The sequence below is a fragment of the Mastigoproctus giganteus genome, chromosome 5 (genome assembly GCF_048544385.1).
Source record: "Mastigoproctus giganteus isolate SK-2022 chromosome 5, ASM4854438v1, whole genome shotgun sequence".
Classification (NCBI taxonomy): domain Eukaryota; kingdom Metazoa; phylum Arthropoda; class Arachnida; order Uropygi; family Thelyphonidae; genus Mastigoproctus; species Mastigoproctus giganteus.
The window spans coordinates 172,694,527-172,707,999 of NC_143579.1; the positions used below are offsets into that span (position 1 = coordinate 172,694,527).

General features: G+C 38.0%; 1 protein-coding gene across 1 annotated transcript in view; it reads left to right on the top strand.

Moving 5' to 3' along the window:
• The window catches only part of eIF2Balpha (eukaryotic translation initiation factor 2B subunit alpha), a 168,881-nt gene that overhangs the window by 58,851 nt on the left and 96,557 nt on the right, over window positions 1-13,473 (top strand). The window contains exon 4 of the mRNA XM_090373526.1: window positions 3,349-3,488. Within this exon, the coding sequence (XP_090229652.1) occupies window positions 3,349-3,488 (140 nt within the window). The remainder of the gene's footprint in view (window positions 1-3,348; window positions 3,489-13,473) is intronic.

A 13,473-nucleotide genomic window follows, 5' to 3' on the forward strand; every position in this document is an offset into this window, starting at 1 on the left:
GCAACAATATCAAAAGACTTTCTAAGATCCAAATTTATGATATCAAAATTATTCTTTGCATCCAGTTCCTTTGTGAAAACGTCATAGTATCCAATCAAATTGGTCAAACGAGACTTCCTCTTAACAAACCCATGCTGTGTCTGAGCTATAACTGAGGTCTTGTCTAGATGATTATGCAATGCTTCTTTAACCAGTGCCTCCATTAATTTCCCAGGAACAGAAGTTAAATGCACAGGTCTATAATTACTTGTGTCAGCCTTTGATCCTCCTTTGTGAATTGGGGTCACATTTGCACATCTCCAGTCCATGGGTACCTCCCCTTGCTTACTTCCTTTGCTGCCTCCTTTAATATAACTGGATAGATTCCATCCACCCCAGGTGCCTTTCTTATGTTTATCTTCAACAATTTCTCCTCCACTTTACTCTCAGTTATGACAAGATTATCTAGTTTAGTGCCAGAGTTTAATACACCTCCCCCATTCCCCTCCCTGAATAACTCCTCATGTGTGAATGTAGATGCAAAATATTCATTCAGTTTGTTAGCTACCTGAGCAGGATTATCAACAGTTGAACCATCGATATCGATATCAAGTGGACCAATCTGATTCATCCTCATTCTTCTAGAGTTTACATGAGTAAAGAACTCTTTGCTGGTTTTCTTTGCGTCCTTTGCCAAAGATTCTCTTTGCCTGCCTAACCGCCTTTTGACTTGGTTACAGACCAGCTTATATCTATCATAGGCTTCTGTGTCACCGGTTAATTTGTATATATCCAATGCATTTTTCTTCCCTGTCACATGTCTAATTAGTTCATCTGACATCTGTTTAGGCCTAAACCTTGAACAATATTTCTTAGTTGGTATGAAAAGTCCTGAAGTTTCCAAGATAAGTTCTTTGAATGCTTCCCATTTTGAATTTGCTGTTGGTAACATCATCAGTTGGTCCCTTTATCCCTGATGGTACCTGCCTCTTTGAATAAATCCCACTTTAGCACACTGTGATCACTGCCACCTAGTGGTTCCTTTATCTGCAGATTCTTAATGCATGAATAATGACTGCTGATAATCAGATCTAGAGTATTACTCCCTCTGGTTGCCTCCCAAACATGCTGCTGTACGAAACAATCATCCAATAAATCCACAAAAGCCCTGCTAGTGTGTGAGTGACCAACCCACAAATTCCAGTCAATATCTGGGAAATTAAAATCCCCCATTATAAGACACTCGGATTTACTGGCCTACTCTATTTCTTTGTACAGTTGTTTATTATACTCATCAGAGTCATTAGGCCTATAACACTCCTACTCTCGATTTTGCTTTTCCACTGCTTATGTCGCACCAAACTGACTCGACACTGCACTGTCCAGCCATGTTGACTGGCTGTACTTTCTTGGATTTTGTGTTTCTTAACCAATATCATATCCCCTCCTCCCTTCCTATCCTGTATATCCTTTCTGTACACATTGTACTCCCCAAATTCCAGTTCTGCATTCCTTATATCTGTGTGACACCACGTCTCTATTATCCCAACAATATCTGCCTTTGAAGTTTTGACCAGCACCTCAATTCATCAAAATTATTTACCAAACTCCTAGCATTGGTGTACACACAAGACGTACAAGTATACATGCACCACATGTTTCTATTCTTATCTACCCTAACACAGCCCATATATTTACTTATTCCTCAATGACTTCTAGCATTCTGTGGAATCCCCTGCACCTTGTTTTCTAGGCTGCTGCTCATTTCAATAGAGGCTGTGCAAGAATCACTTTCACCTCTGCCATTAGCTACTGTTAATCTATTAGTCTGTGTATCCCCCCCCTAAAGCTAGCGGTTTTCCGACCCACCTAACTCTGCCTCGATAGCATCAGCAAATATTCTTCCACCCTTTCTATTTACTTTCTATTCACTTTTTGCTTGAAGATGAAGAAAGAAGTAGTTGACCATCAGCAACCTGAAATAACAAACCATCAACGAAGTTTACTCCGTCATTCAGTTGGTTCAATAGCTAACCATTTAAGAAATGGCTTATAAAATGTACTCTTTCATTTTGTTTGGTTTGGACTCTTTTGGCTAGGATTTGGGCATGAGGCTGGTGAACTCCAATATTTTTTTTAATGTATTCTCACTTGAGAACAGCAACAGTATTGAGTCATTTCATCTGTGTTGTTTGAGCAAACTGTGTTGGATCCTTCATTTTTAACAAAAATTATAACAGGTAATTAGTCTTGTGTTACAGATAAAGAACCCAGAGACCAATAATGTCATCACAAAGTCCAAAAAAAAAAAAAAAAACCACAGCAATCAAAATCACATGTAATGCTCATGCTGATTGTATTTTTTGTTAAATGATGGCAGTATCAAAATTTATTCCATCAGGTGTTATTGGACTGGCAAGAAGTTTACAAATGGTCGAGAGATGCAATCTGCAGTAAATGACTTGAAAAAGGAAAATTATTGCCTCCTTCACCACAACCGTGAATTGTGTCACATGCTGTCTATCAATTTTTTACTGACAAAAACATTCCTGTTCACCTCATTTGGCACCAATATAACTTTTGGCTATTAAAACATGACATAAAAAGAAAACAGCTTGAGCTGATTCAAGAAATCCAAAAAAATATGATGGACTACCTAAAGCATTCACAAAAGGAGACTCCCAGAAATATTTTGATTAGTGGCAGATGTTGGATAAGTATGTGGAACTTATATGTGTAACAATATCAAGATGGGGCATTTGGCCACACAAAGGCTTATGGTTTTTTTTTTTTTTTTTTTTTTTTCTTTTTGTAGAAAAAGCCATCATAAGGTTATGTCTCATAGTTGGTTAGAAAACCTTATTTTACTGCAGGTTCTTGAAAACCACCTGGATCATCAGTTCATATACCAACAAGCTGGTGTAGCTCCTTGCTCACCTTATCTACTAAATATAAAAAATAATAAAAAAATAAATAATAAGTAAAATAAATAAAATAATAAATTTATTTATTTTAATTATATAGCTTTAATTATAGTATTTCAAAGACTTAATAATCTTTAATATTAGATATATTAAATCTTTTAGTTTTATTTAATTTGATATTTGAATTTCCTGTATACAACATCAAATTATTTAAATGTGTGTAATCTGTATTTCTTAGTTTTGTTTAATCTTTAGATTTAGTAACTAAATATATTTATTAAATCTGTCATAAGCTGTTTAGTTTTTTTCTATTGACTGGCATTTTCAACAAAAGTTTGGTGTGTTTCTCCTTCCAGTTAGGGAAATATTTTTAGGAGAATCCTCTCAATTGCAGTGAGTTAACGTGTTAATTCAACTTTTTTCTTTCTCTCTCTTTTCCACATAGCTGAAACCATAAATGAACTGTCTCATAACTTGAAAAAGGCAATAGAATGGCTTACTTCCTTCGGACATTCTGTTACTTCAATTCATTCTGCCTGTGAACTTTTCCTTCGATTTATTACACTAACAGCTCTTGATCATAAAGTAAGTAACTTTCATTTATTCTGAAAGGTGTTATTTATTCATTTATTATTATTTTTTTTTCTAGGAAGTATAGTTATTAAAACTTATATAGGCAGAAAGAGATAAGAAGTATGAGTAGTGTTTGCCCATTCCTTCTAATAATTTTTCCAGTCCTTCATCACATTTGTTCAAACTAACCACTTCTACAATACCAGGTTGAAGTGTTATTCCAGCAATACCATCCTTTTCCAATTTATTTTTATGTTTCCTTGTGTGTGAGTGACATCGGGAAGGAGTAAGGATACCATCAGAATTTAGTTCATTATGCGCATTTAAAGCCTTGAACACCTTTTAAGTAATTTCTCCTGCAGATGCCAGTTTTACAAAACTGAAGTCTTTCTTGGTAAGAGTACACTTTTGTGTACCCCTAGTTAATCTTGTTGTTCTTATTCTTTCCAGTAAATCTAACATCCTTCCTAAAATAGGCTTCAAAACTTGTATGCAGTATTGGCGATGCATCCTAACTTTTGGCTAATGCAACTTTTCAAACAATCTGTCTACACTTCTTGGAGAACATCATATTGCACTGTACAGTTTTCCCCAGGTCTTTTTCATTCCCCACTACCTTGAGTTTGTACCACCTAAGTGGAATGTTATTCTAGGATTACACTACCCAATTGCAGTAATTTACATTTATCAATGTTAAATTGCAGTTGCAATTTTTCAGTCCATCTCCCTAATTTATCTAGGTCTTGTTGGCATAGCATACTGTGATTACTGCCGTTAACTGCCTTACTTACCTGCAAACTTAGACATTGAATTGAGATGCCTATGCCACTATTGTTAATAAATATCAAAAGCAGTAAGTGATCCAAAATGGAACCCTGTTAAGCCACACTATAATAACATTAGTCTGTAAACATCAATGACCATTAATAACCATTAACAATAATCAATGGCCATTTCACCCTTTTTTCTTACGATTCAACTATGCCTTTATCCCAGATGCCCAAATTATTCGCTGTATGATTCCTTTCGCCTCAAAGGTGGTACTTGTGCATATGTCTATTCTGATATTCCCTGTCAGAGACTTGGCAATTTGGAATCTCCTCTCTTTGATCTTCTCTGGCTTAAAATCTCTCTACCTCATTGTGTCAAATTCATCTGTTGTCTCTATCGTTCTCCCAACTCCACCAATCACTTGGAGCTCTTTGACTTCCTCTCTTTGCAAGTTGACTTTCTCCAGTCCAACTTTCCTAACAGTGAGGTAATTTTCCTTGGTGATTTTAATGTCCACAACTCCAGCTGGCTTCCATTTTCTAGTCACACCGACCCTGCAGGTCGAGATGCTGAGGCTTTTGCAATTACTAATAATGACCTAGCACAGATTGTTCATTTACCTACAAGAATACCGGACAATCCTAATCATACAGCCAATATGCTCGATCTTTTTCTCACAAACAACCCTTCTAATTACACAGTCGAAGTGAGAGCTCCGTTAGGCACTTCAGATCACAACTTGGTGATTGTCTCTTCTCCAATGGAACCTTTATCTCATGGCTATTCGCAACCTCATGTTGTTTGGCATTACAAGAATGCAAAATGGGATGACCTGCGAGACTTCTTTTCTTCTTTTCCTTGGTCGGATTACTGTTTCAAAACTTCTGATGTCAACGTTTGCTCAGATCGTGTCAGTGAAATTATTCTTCTAGGAATGGAATCCTTTATCCCACACTCCACTTTAAAATCTCGTCCTTTATCTAAACCTTGGTTTTCCAATAAATGTGCTAAGGCTGTTCAAGAGAAGAATGTTGCATATTGTAATTGGCTTGTTTCTAATTCTTCAGTTTCATTTTCTGCCTACACCAAAGCTCGCAACAATTGTAAAACAGTTATTAATCAGTCCAAACTAGAGTTTGAACAGGCTAAGAGTAGAAAACTTGCTTCTTGCCCTAATGGTAGCCAAGCATTCTGGTCTCTTGCCAAAGCTATTGGCCGTAACTTTTGCCCATCTCTGCTCCCACCTCTGTCCAAACCAGATGGCTCTGTTGTCACTTCAGCCAAGGATAAAGGTGACCTGCTAGCATTCCATTTTTCTTCCAGCTCATGTATTAATGATCTTGGTAAAACACCTCCCACCATTCTCAACATGCTCCATTCAATGCCTCCCGTGGTCTTCCATCAAAAGGATGTCAGAAGGATTTTGACGAATCTTGATGCTAAGAAAGCTCCAGATCCCGATGGTATTTTTCCACTTATTCTCAAAACCTGTGCTCCTGAACTTACTCCTATTCTTTGCCGCCTTTTCTCACTTTCTTATTCCAAAGGTGGTTTTCCTTCTGCTTGGAAATTTGCTCATATCCAGCCAGTTCCTAAAAAGGGTGACAAATCCCTCCCATCCAATTATCGTCCCATTGCAATTACTTCTACTCTTTCTAAAGTAATGGAGAAATCTATTAACTACCAACTCTTAAACTAACTAGAAACCTTCCGTCTTATCAACGATTGCCAGAATGGATTCCGTCAGTGTCGATCCACTGGTGATATTCTGGCTTATGTTACCCATTTATGGACTAATTCAATGGAAAGGTTTGGTGAAACACAAGTAGTTGCTCTTGACATCTCAAAGGCTTTAGATCGTGTTTGGCATAAAGGTCTTCTAAACAAGCTTCCATCTTATGGTTTGCCAACTGTTTTTAGTAATTGGTTATCCAGTTTTCTCTCTGATCGCTCACTGAGGGTGATGGTAGATGGCTCTCTGTCTTCTAACTTCTCCACTAATGCCTGTGTCCCTCAAGGTTCAGTTCTTTCCCCCACTCTTTTCCTCTTGTATATTAATGACCTTCTTCCATTGACTGGAAATCCTATCCATAGTTTTGCCGATGATAGCACATTGCATTCCACTTTCCATTTTGAGAAACCTTGTCCTGCTCAATCAGCTTCAACTTGTCGAAAATCTGCTACCAATTCCTGCGCCTCCGTAGCCAGGTGGGAAGGAGCAGCGGTGCGTAGCACACGCTTCTTGATTAGACCGGGGTTCGAGCCCATCACCACCAAATACGGAGGATGCGGAAAGGTCACGGGAATGACCACTGCATATTCCCGGAGCAGTATGGCCTTAGTTGCTAATGCTCCTAAAAACCAAATAACTAACTAACTGCCGACCGGGCTAGCCGGGTGGGTAAAGTGCCTGCCTGGCAACCCAAAGTCGCGGGTTCGAATCCCGCCTCAGGCTTGGATCAAAATACTGCAAAATCCTTGGGAGGTGCACTATGGCCACAGAAGCCGATGCGCGAACAACTACAAAAAAAAACAAACTAACTAACTAACTAGCTACCAATTCCTTAAGTGCCGATCTTCAGGTAATTCTCCAGTGGGGCGAAGACAACTTAGTTGATTTCAACCCTTCTAAAACTCAGTCTTGTCTTATATCTTGCAAAAAGGATTCTTCTGCTCCTATGCTTATCTTTAGTTACACTCCGATTTCTAGGCAAAATGATATATCTCTTTTGGGGATTACCCTGACTTCTAATCTCTCTTGGCACAAGCACATTAGAAATATTTCTTCCTCTGCATCTAAAAAACTTGGTTTTCTCTTTCTCTCTTAGCGTTACTTTTCTTCCAGACAGCTGCTCACTCTGTATAAATTACAAATCCGCCCTGCCATGGAATATTGTTCCCACATCTGGGGTGGTGCCCCCAAAACCTCTCTCAGGCTTCTTGATTCCATTCAGTAGAGGGCAGTTAGGTTAATTAATGATTCATCTCTAACAGAGTCTCTCCACTCGCTTTCTCATAGACGTACTGTTTCTGCTGCATGCCTCTTCTACAGATACTTCCATGGGCACTGTTCTTCTGAATTGGCTTCTATAATTCCCGCTCTCTCTTTCAAAACAGTCCGAACACGTGCCGCCACCAGCCAACATCCATTTACTGTCCAACTTCAAACTCACAGAACCAACTTTTCATCTTCCTCATTTATTCATTCAACTGCCGTTTTCTGGACAACCTTCCTTCATACGTATTTCCTGAAAATTGCAATCTACAGAAGTTCAAGTCCAGTGTCAACAAATATCTTCTTTCGTCTTCTCAACTCCAACCCAAGCATGGTACTAAGTACTATAGGTTCTAATACCTCTCGTGTTTGGGGTTCACATAAAAAAAAAAAAAAGAAGAAGAAATAACTTTCCCTGAATACCACACTACTCCAAAAATTCATGAAGATGGGGGGAACCCCTGGTGCCGTTAGACCCAAAACACTTACTCCATTTTGCACAGTAGTCATCCGTGTGAAATAGTATCAGATGCTTTACTGAAATCTACATATATGATGTCAAAAATATTTTTTTGCATATAGTTCTTTTGTGACTTCCTTATAATAGATATCAGATTGGTCAAATCCGTTCTGCCCTTAACAAATCATGTTTGATTTCCATATTGCTGCATTATGGTACAGGAGAACCTGCACCCTAATCTGAAAGGAATGTATCCGTATGACTAAAAATTATCCACCATACATTATAAGGGGGGTATAATTAAATTTATGACCCTAGAAGGAGGCATAAAATTAAATTGAGAAGATGGTTGCATGATATATGTGTAGAAATTTGCATTCTTCAACCAGAAGGTAGTTAATTGTTGGAATAAACTCCCATCTGGCATTGTAGAATTGGGTAGTTTGAATAAATTTAAGGAAGAATTAGACAAATTACACCAGCCAATTAAAAAAAAAAAATCATATCTTTAGAACAGAAGTTGCAGGTTATAAAGGAAATCGATCTGCTGATTCCAAAATAACAAGAATATGTTCATTATGTCTTCTTTGAAAGATATATTGAAATTTTAGCTTAATAAATGACCAATTTCAAATATCATATACGATAATACATATGCTGTCTTAAAAATGAGTTATTCATTTTCAAATATTTTAATCAAACATATAATGTACTATATATATTCCGTTTTCTTATAAATGTTTGCCACTTAGAGTGTTTCTTACAGTCCATTTTGCTTTCCCTCTTAAGAAATCAGCAGTAATCTCCCATCATGCTAGTATCCAAGAACCTTGGTACCACTTCCATATGTTCTGATGAAAATGTCCCTTTGCTCATCACTTACATTTCCCAAATTTTTGAGATAAAAAACTGACATGGAAATGAAGAAAATTAATTTTCAAAGACATTTGGCAGCCCATATCTTTATAATATTCCATCAAAGTTACACCAGAGATTAATAATTATCTTCTTTATATCTGCTATAAATGATTTCCAAGCTTTTAGTTCAGTATTCTTTAGCTTTGTTTCAAATACATCATCTTTGAGGAGTTTATTTATTTGAAGCCCAATTAAAATTCCTTCTTTCAGTTTTGTATCACTTAAACTTGAAATCGCTTTGCTAAGGTAGCAGAATCCACTGTCTTCTTTATCAAGTGCCTTAACAAAATTATTCATCAACACAAGCTTTATATACAGAGGCGGAAGAACAACCTTTTTTAGTTCAACCAGTGGAACATACTTTACACTTACTTCTTCCTGGTTAAAATTCCTTCCTCTTTTTCGCTGCTGTACAATATAATTTTTATTTTGTGTTGCATAACTGCCCCACAAATGTAGAAAACAACAATATTTTGTGAAACTTCGCTGTAAACCAGTGAGTAAACAGATTTTTCCAAGTAAAATCGTGGTAATAGTAATAATAGTAATTGTGGCATGTGATGCAAGAAAGCAAGCATATGAGCTTATGTAGCTTCAGCCAAAAAAAATTCACACAACCATTCCCTCTAAATGTTTGTCCAGTTCCTCCTTAAATTTATTTAACCTATCAACTTCCACAACAGATGGAAGTTTGTTCCAGCAATTAACCACCCGCTGGCTAAAGGCAAATTTCGACACATCTATTCTACAGCTGTTTTTCCTCAATTTGAATTTATGCCCTCTTAGGTTCATAATCTGAACAAATGGAAGAATCCCATCAGAATTCAGCATGCTCAACCCATTCGAGGCCTTATACACCTCAATTAGATCCCCACTCAGGTGCCTAGTCTCCACCCGCTCCAATTTGCAGAACTTAAGCCTCTCTTGGTAAGAGGATCCCTTCATTTCCCTCACCAATCTTGTTGCCCTTCTCTGTACACGCTCAAGCAAATCTACATCCTTCCTAAAATGAGACCTCCAGACCTGTATACAGTGCTTAAGGCATGGCCTGACCATTGCCTTATTCAGAGGGACAGTCACCTCCTTTTCCCTACTAGCAAAATTCCTGTATATCATTGGCAAAACCCCATGACCTGCTCTGGCAGCCTGTCTGCATTGCTCAGAAACTTCATATCTGACTGCACAATTACTCCCAGGTCTTTTTCATTTTCTACCACCCTAAGTGTAGTACCACACAGTTGGTACGTTTCTCTGGGGTTACTTCTACCCATATGCAGTACTTTGCATTTGTCAATGTTAAACTTCAGTTGCCACTTCTCAGCCCATCTTCCCAAATTTTCTAGATCCTGTTGTGCCGAGGATCTCAAACATACTTTCATATGTGTCTTTCAAGACAATGGCATGATTTAGAGGAACTGTTGGGAATTCATTTCCATTGGGCATAAAAATTACAGGCCTTAATAACATATAATTTTTCAGTATATTTGAAGCTTGCTTTTTGTAGACATCCCTGATATTTTTCATGCAGAAAATGCAATCGTCAACTCTTTTGTATGGTTCTTCTATGCCATAGGAACCACAAAAAGGCATACTTTTAGTTTTCCCAGTTAGTCACCTCCTCAGATTTGTGTTACTTATGTGGAGCCCGAGTTTTGTTCTGGTCTACCAAATTTCAACCAAAGTACAAAGAATACATACAGCTAATAATAATAATATGCATATTTAATAATACTGTAGGTTTTCTTCCTCTCGAGTTTTTGTTGTAAACCATTCACATACATAGTAGGAATTGTCAGGGTGACACCTTGCTTCTGCTTAAACATTTTAATAATACAATTCTAAGCAAAACAGAAGAACAAACGATATGCAATAGATACACAAACTTTATACACATACTCACATCACAACTGTCTTTCCATTACTGAAAAAGGGAGAGAGGTGGTAGGCAAAGTTGGACATGTTAATCCTCTCCAACATTACTGCTATTTGTGAGCTTGTGCAAACATTATTTGCAGGTAATATGACATAACAGTCACAAATGTACTTCCCTAAATTGTAGTATGATATACATATTATGAATAAATACAAAAACCTATATATGTGATATTTTAAGAATTATATTCAAATTTTACAAATAAATTTTGATTGCAAACAGCTGATATATTAATGGAGGTAAAAATGATGCTGGCTATGTTATAAGAGAGGAGGGACAAGTGTTGTGGGAAGGTTTTTTTTTTTTTTTGTTTGATGCTTTATAAGTTTGCTTCCTTACATAATTTGTTACTAATACTAAAATACAAATAAAACTCACTATTCTATCCTGTTTTACTTGTTGAAAAGAACAGATAAAAGGGGAAAGTAATGATTTCCATTCAGCTTGAATGCTGAATAACCCTGTCAATTATTGCCTGTATCAGTGGAGAATATCTTAAGTCACATGCAGTTGACAACCCTCTAGGATAAAGAAGCAGTGTAAATGACTAATTACCATCTGTGTATCATCAATCATCTCTAAATTCTTGAGCACTTATACTTGGCATGCTGTCAACTGAATACTCAGTGAACATTGTAGAGTTGTAACTTTCCTTCCCCACTGCATCAGCCTTTCAGGTTGGGAATCTTTCCTTGCCTCACTCTTTATCAGTGCTTTGAAAATATTAACTGAACCGTTTACACTTAGCATTAGCATTAGTAGAGGCATTTGATGCAAGAAAGCAAGCTTATGCAGCATCAGCCAAAAAAAAAAAAAAAAAAACCACTTCCACTTCACCCCTCTTTTTGTTCGAAATACCTGTCCAGCTGAGCCTTAAACTTATTTAGGCTATCAACTTCCACGACAAGGGATGGAAGTCTGTTCCACCAACCAACCACCCGCTGGCTAAAGGCAAATTTCCGCACGTCTATCCTACATCTGTCTTTCCTCAATTTGAATTTATACCCTCTCAGGTGATTATTCTGAGCGAGAGGAAGAATCTCATCAGCATTGAGCATGCTCAAACCATTCAAGGCTTTATACACCTCTATCAGATCACCTCACTGGTGCCTAGTCTCCAGACACTGTAATTTACAAAACTTAAGCCTTTCTTCGTAAGCGCACCCTTTTGTTCCATTCACAATTCTTGTTGCCCTTCTCTGTACTCGTTCCAGCAGCTCTACATCCTTCTTGAAATGAGGCCTCCAGACCTGTATACAGTACTCTAGGTGTGGCCTGACCATTGCCTTATACAAGGGAATAATCACCTCCTTATCCCTGCTAGAAAAATTCCTATGTATCATTGACAATACACCATGAGCTACTTTTGCAGCCCGTCTGCACTGCTCAGAGAACTTCATATCTGCCTGCACAACCACCCCCAGGTCCCTTTCATTCTCTACCACTGTCAGTGTAGTACCACAGAGTTGATACGTTGCTCTGGGGTTGCTGTTTCCCATGTGTAGTACTTTACATTTGTCAATGTTAACCTTCATTTGCCACCTCTCAGCCCATCTGCTCAACCTTTCCAGATCCTGTTGCAGCAGCATAGTGTCAGTAGTGTCCTTGACAACCCTGCCTACCTTTGTATCGTCTGCACACTTGGACATTAAGCTTGATATACCATCATCAATATCATTTATAAATACAGAAAACAATAATGGACCCAACACTGAGCCCTGAGGGACTCCACTAATAACATTAGTCCACGATGAGCAGTGTCCATTGATTACCACTCTCTATCTTCTCCCCCTCAGCCACCCCTTTATCCACAGCAGCAATTTTTCACACTGCTCCAATTTGTGCAGCAGTCTTCCATGTGCAACAGTATCAAAAGCCTTTCTAAGATCCAAGTATATAATATCAAAGTTATTCCCTGCATCCAGTTCCTTTGTGACTGCATCATAGTATCCAATCAAATTGGTCAGGCAAGACTTCCCCTTAACAAAACCATGCTGTGTCCGAGCTATAACTGAAGTCTTGTCTAAATGATCCTGCAGTGCTTCTTTAACCAGTGTCTCCATTAATTTTCCTGGAACAGAAGTTAAACTCACAGGTCTATAATTACTTGTGTCCGCCTTTGATCCTCCTTTGTGAATTGGGGTCACATTTGCACATCTCCAGTCTGTGGGTACCTCCCCTGAGTCCAAGGAAAATCTCATAATTATGGCTAAGGGTTTGCTTACTTCCTCTGCTGCCTCCTTTAATATAACTGGATAGATCCCATCCACCCTGGGTGCCTTTCTTGTGTTTATCTTCAACAATTTCTCCTCCACTTTACTCTCAGTTATTACAAGATTCTGTAGCTTACTGCTAGAGTTGAATACACCTCTGGCATTCCCCTTGCTAAATAACTCCTCATGTGTGAATGTCGATGCAAAATATTCATTTAGTTTGTTAGCTACCTGAGCAGGATTATCAACAGTTGACCCATCGATATCAAGTGGACCAATCTGATTCATCCCCTTCCTTCTAGAGTTTACATGAGTAAAGAACTCTTTGCTGTTTTTCTTTGCATCCCTTGCCAAAGATTTCTCGTAATCTGCCTTCGCCTGCCTAACGTCCTTTGTAACTTGGTTACAGATCAACTTGTATCTATCATAGGCTTCTGTGTCATGTGTTAATTTGTATGTATCCCATGCATGTTTCTTCTCTGCCATATGCCTCATTAGTTCATCTGACATCCATTTAGGCCTAAACCTTGAACAATATTTCTTAGCTGGTATGTAAAGCCTAGTAGCTTCCAAGATAAGTTCTCTGAATGCTTCCCATTTTGCATTTGCTGTTGGTAACATCATCAGTTGGTCCCACTGTATAGAATTTAAATACTGTCTCAGTCCATCGTAGTCACCTTTATGAAAGCAATAACCCCTCCCTTTAC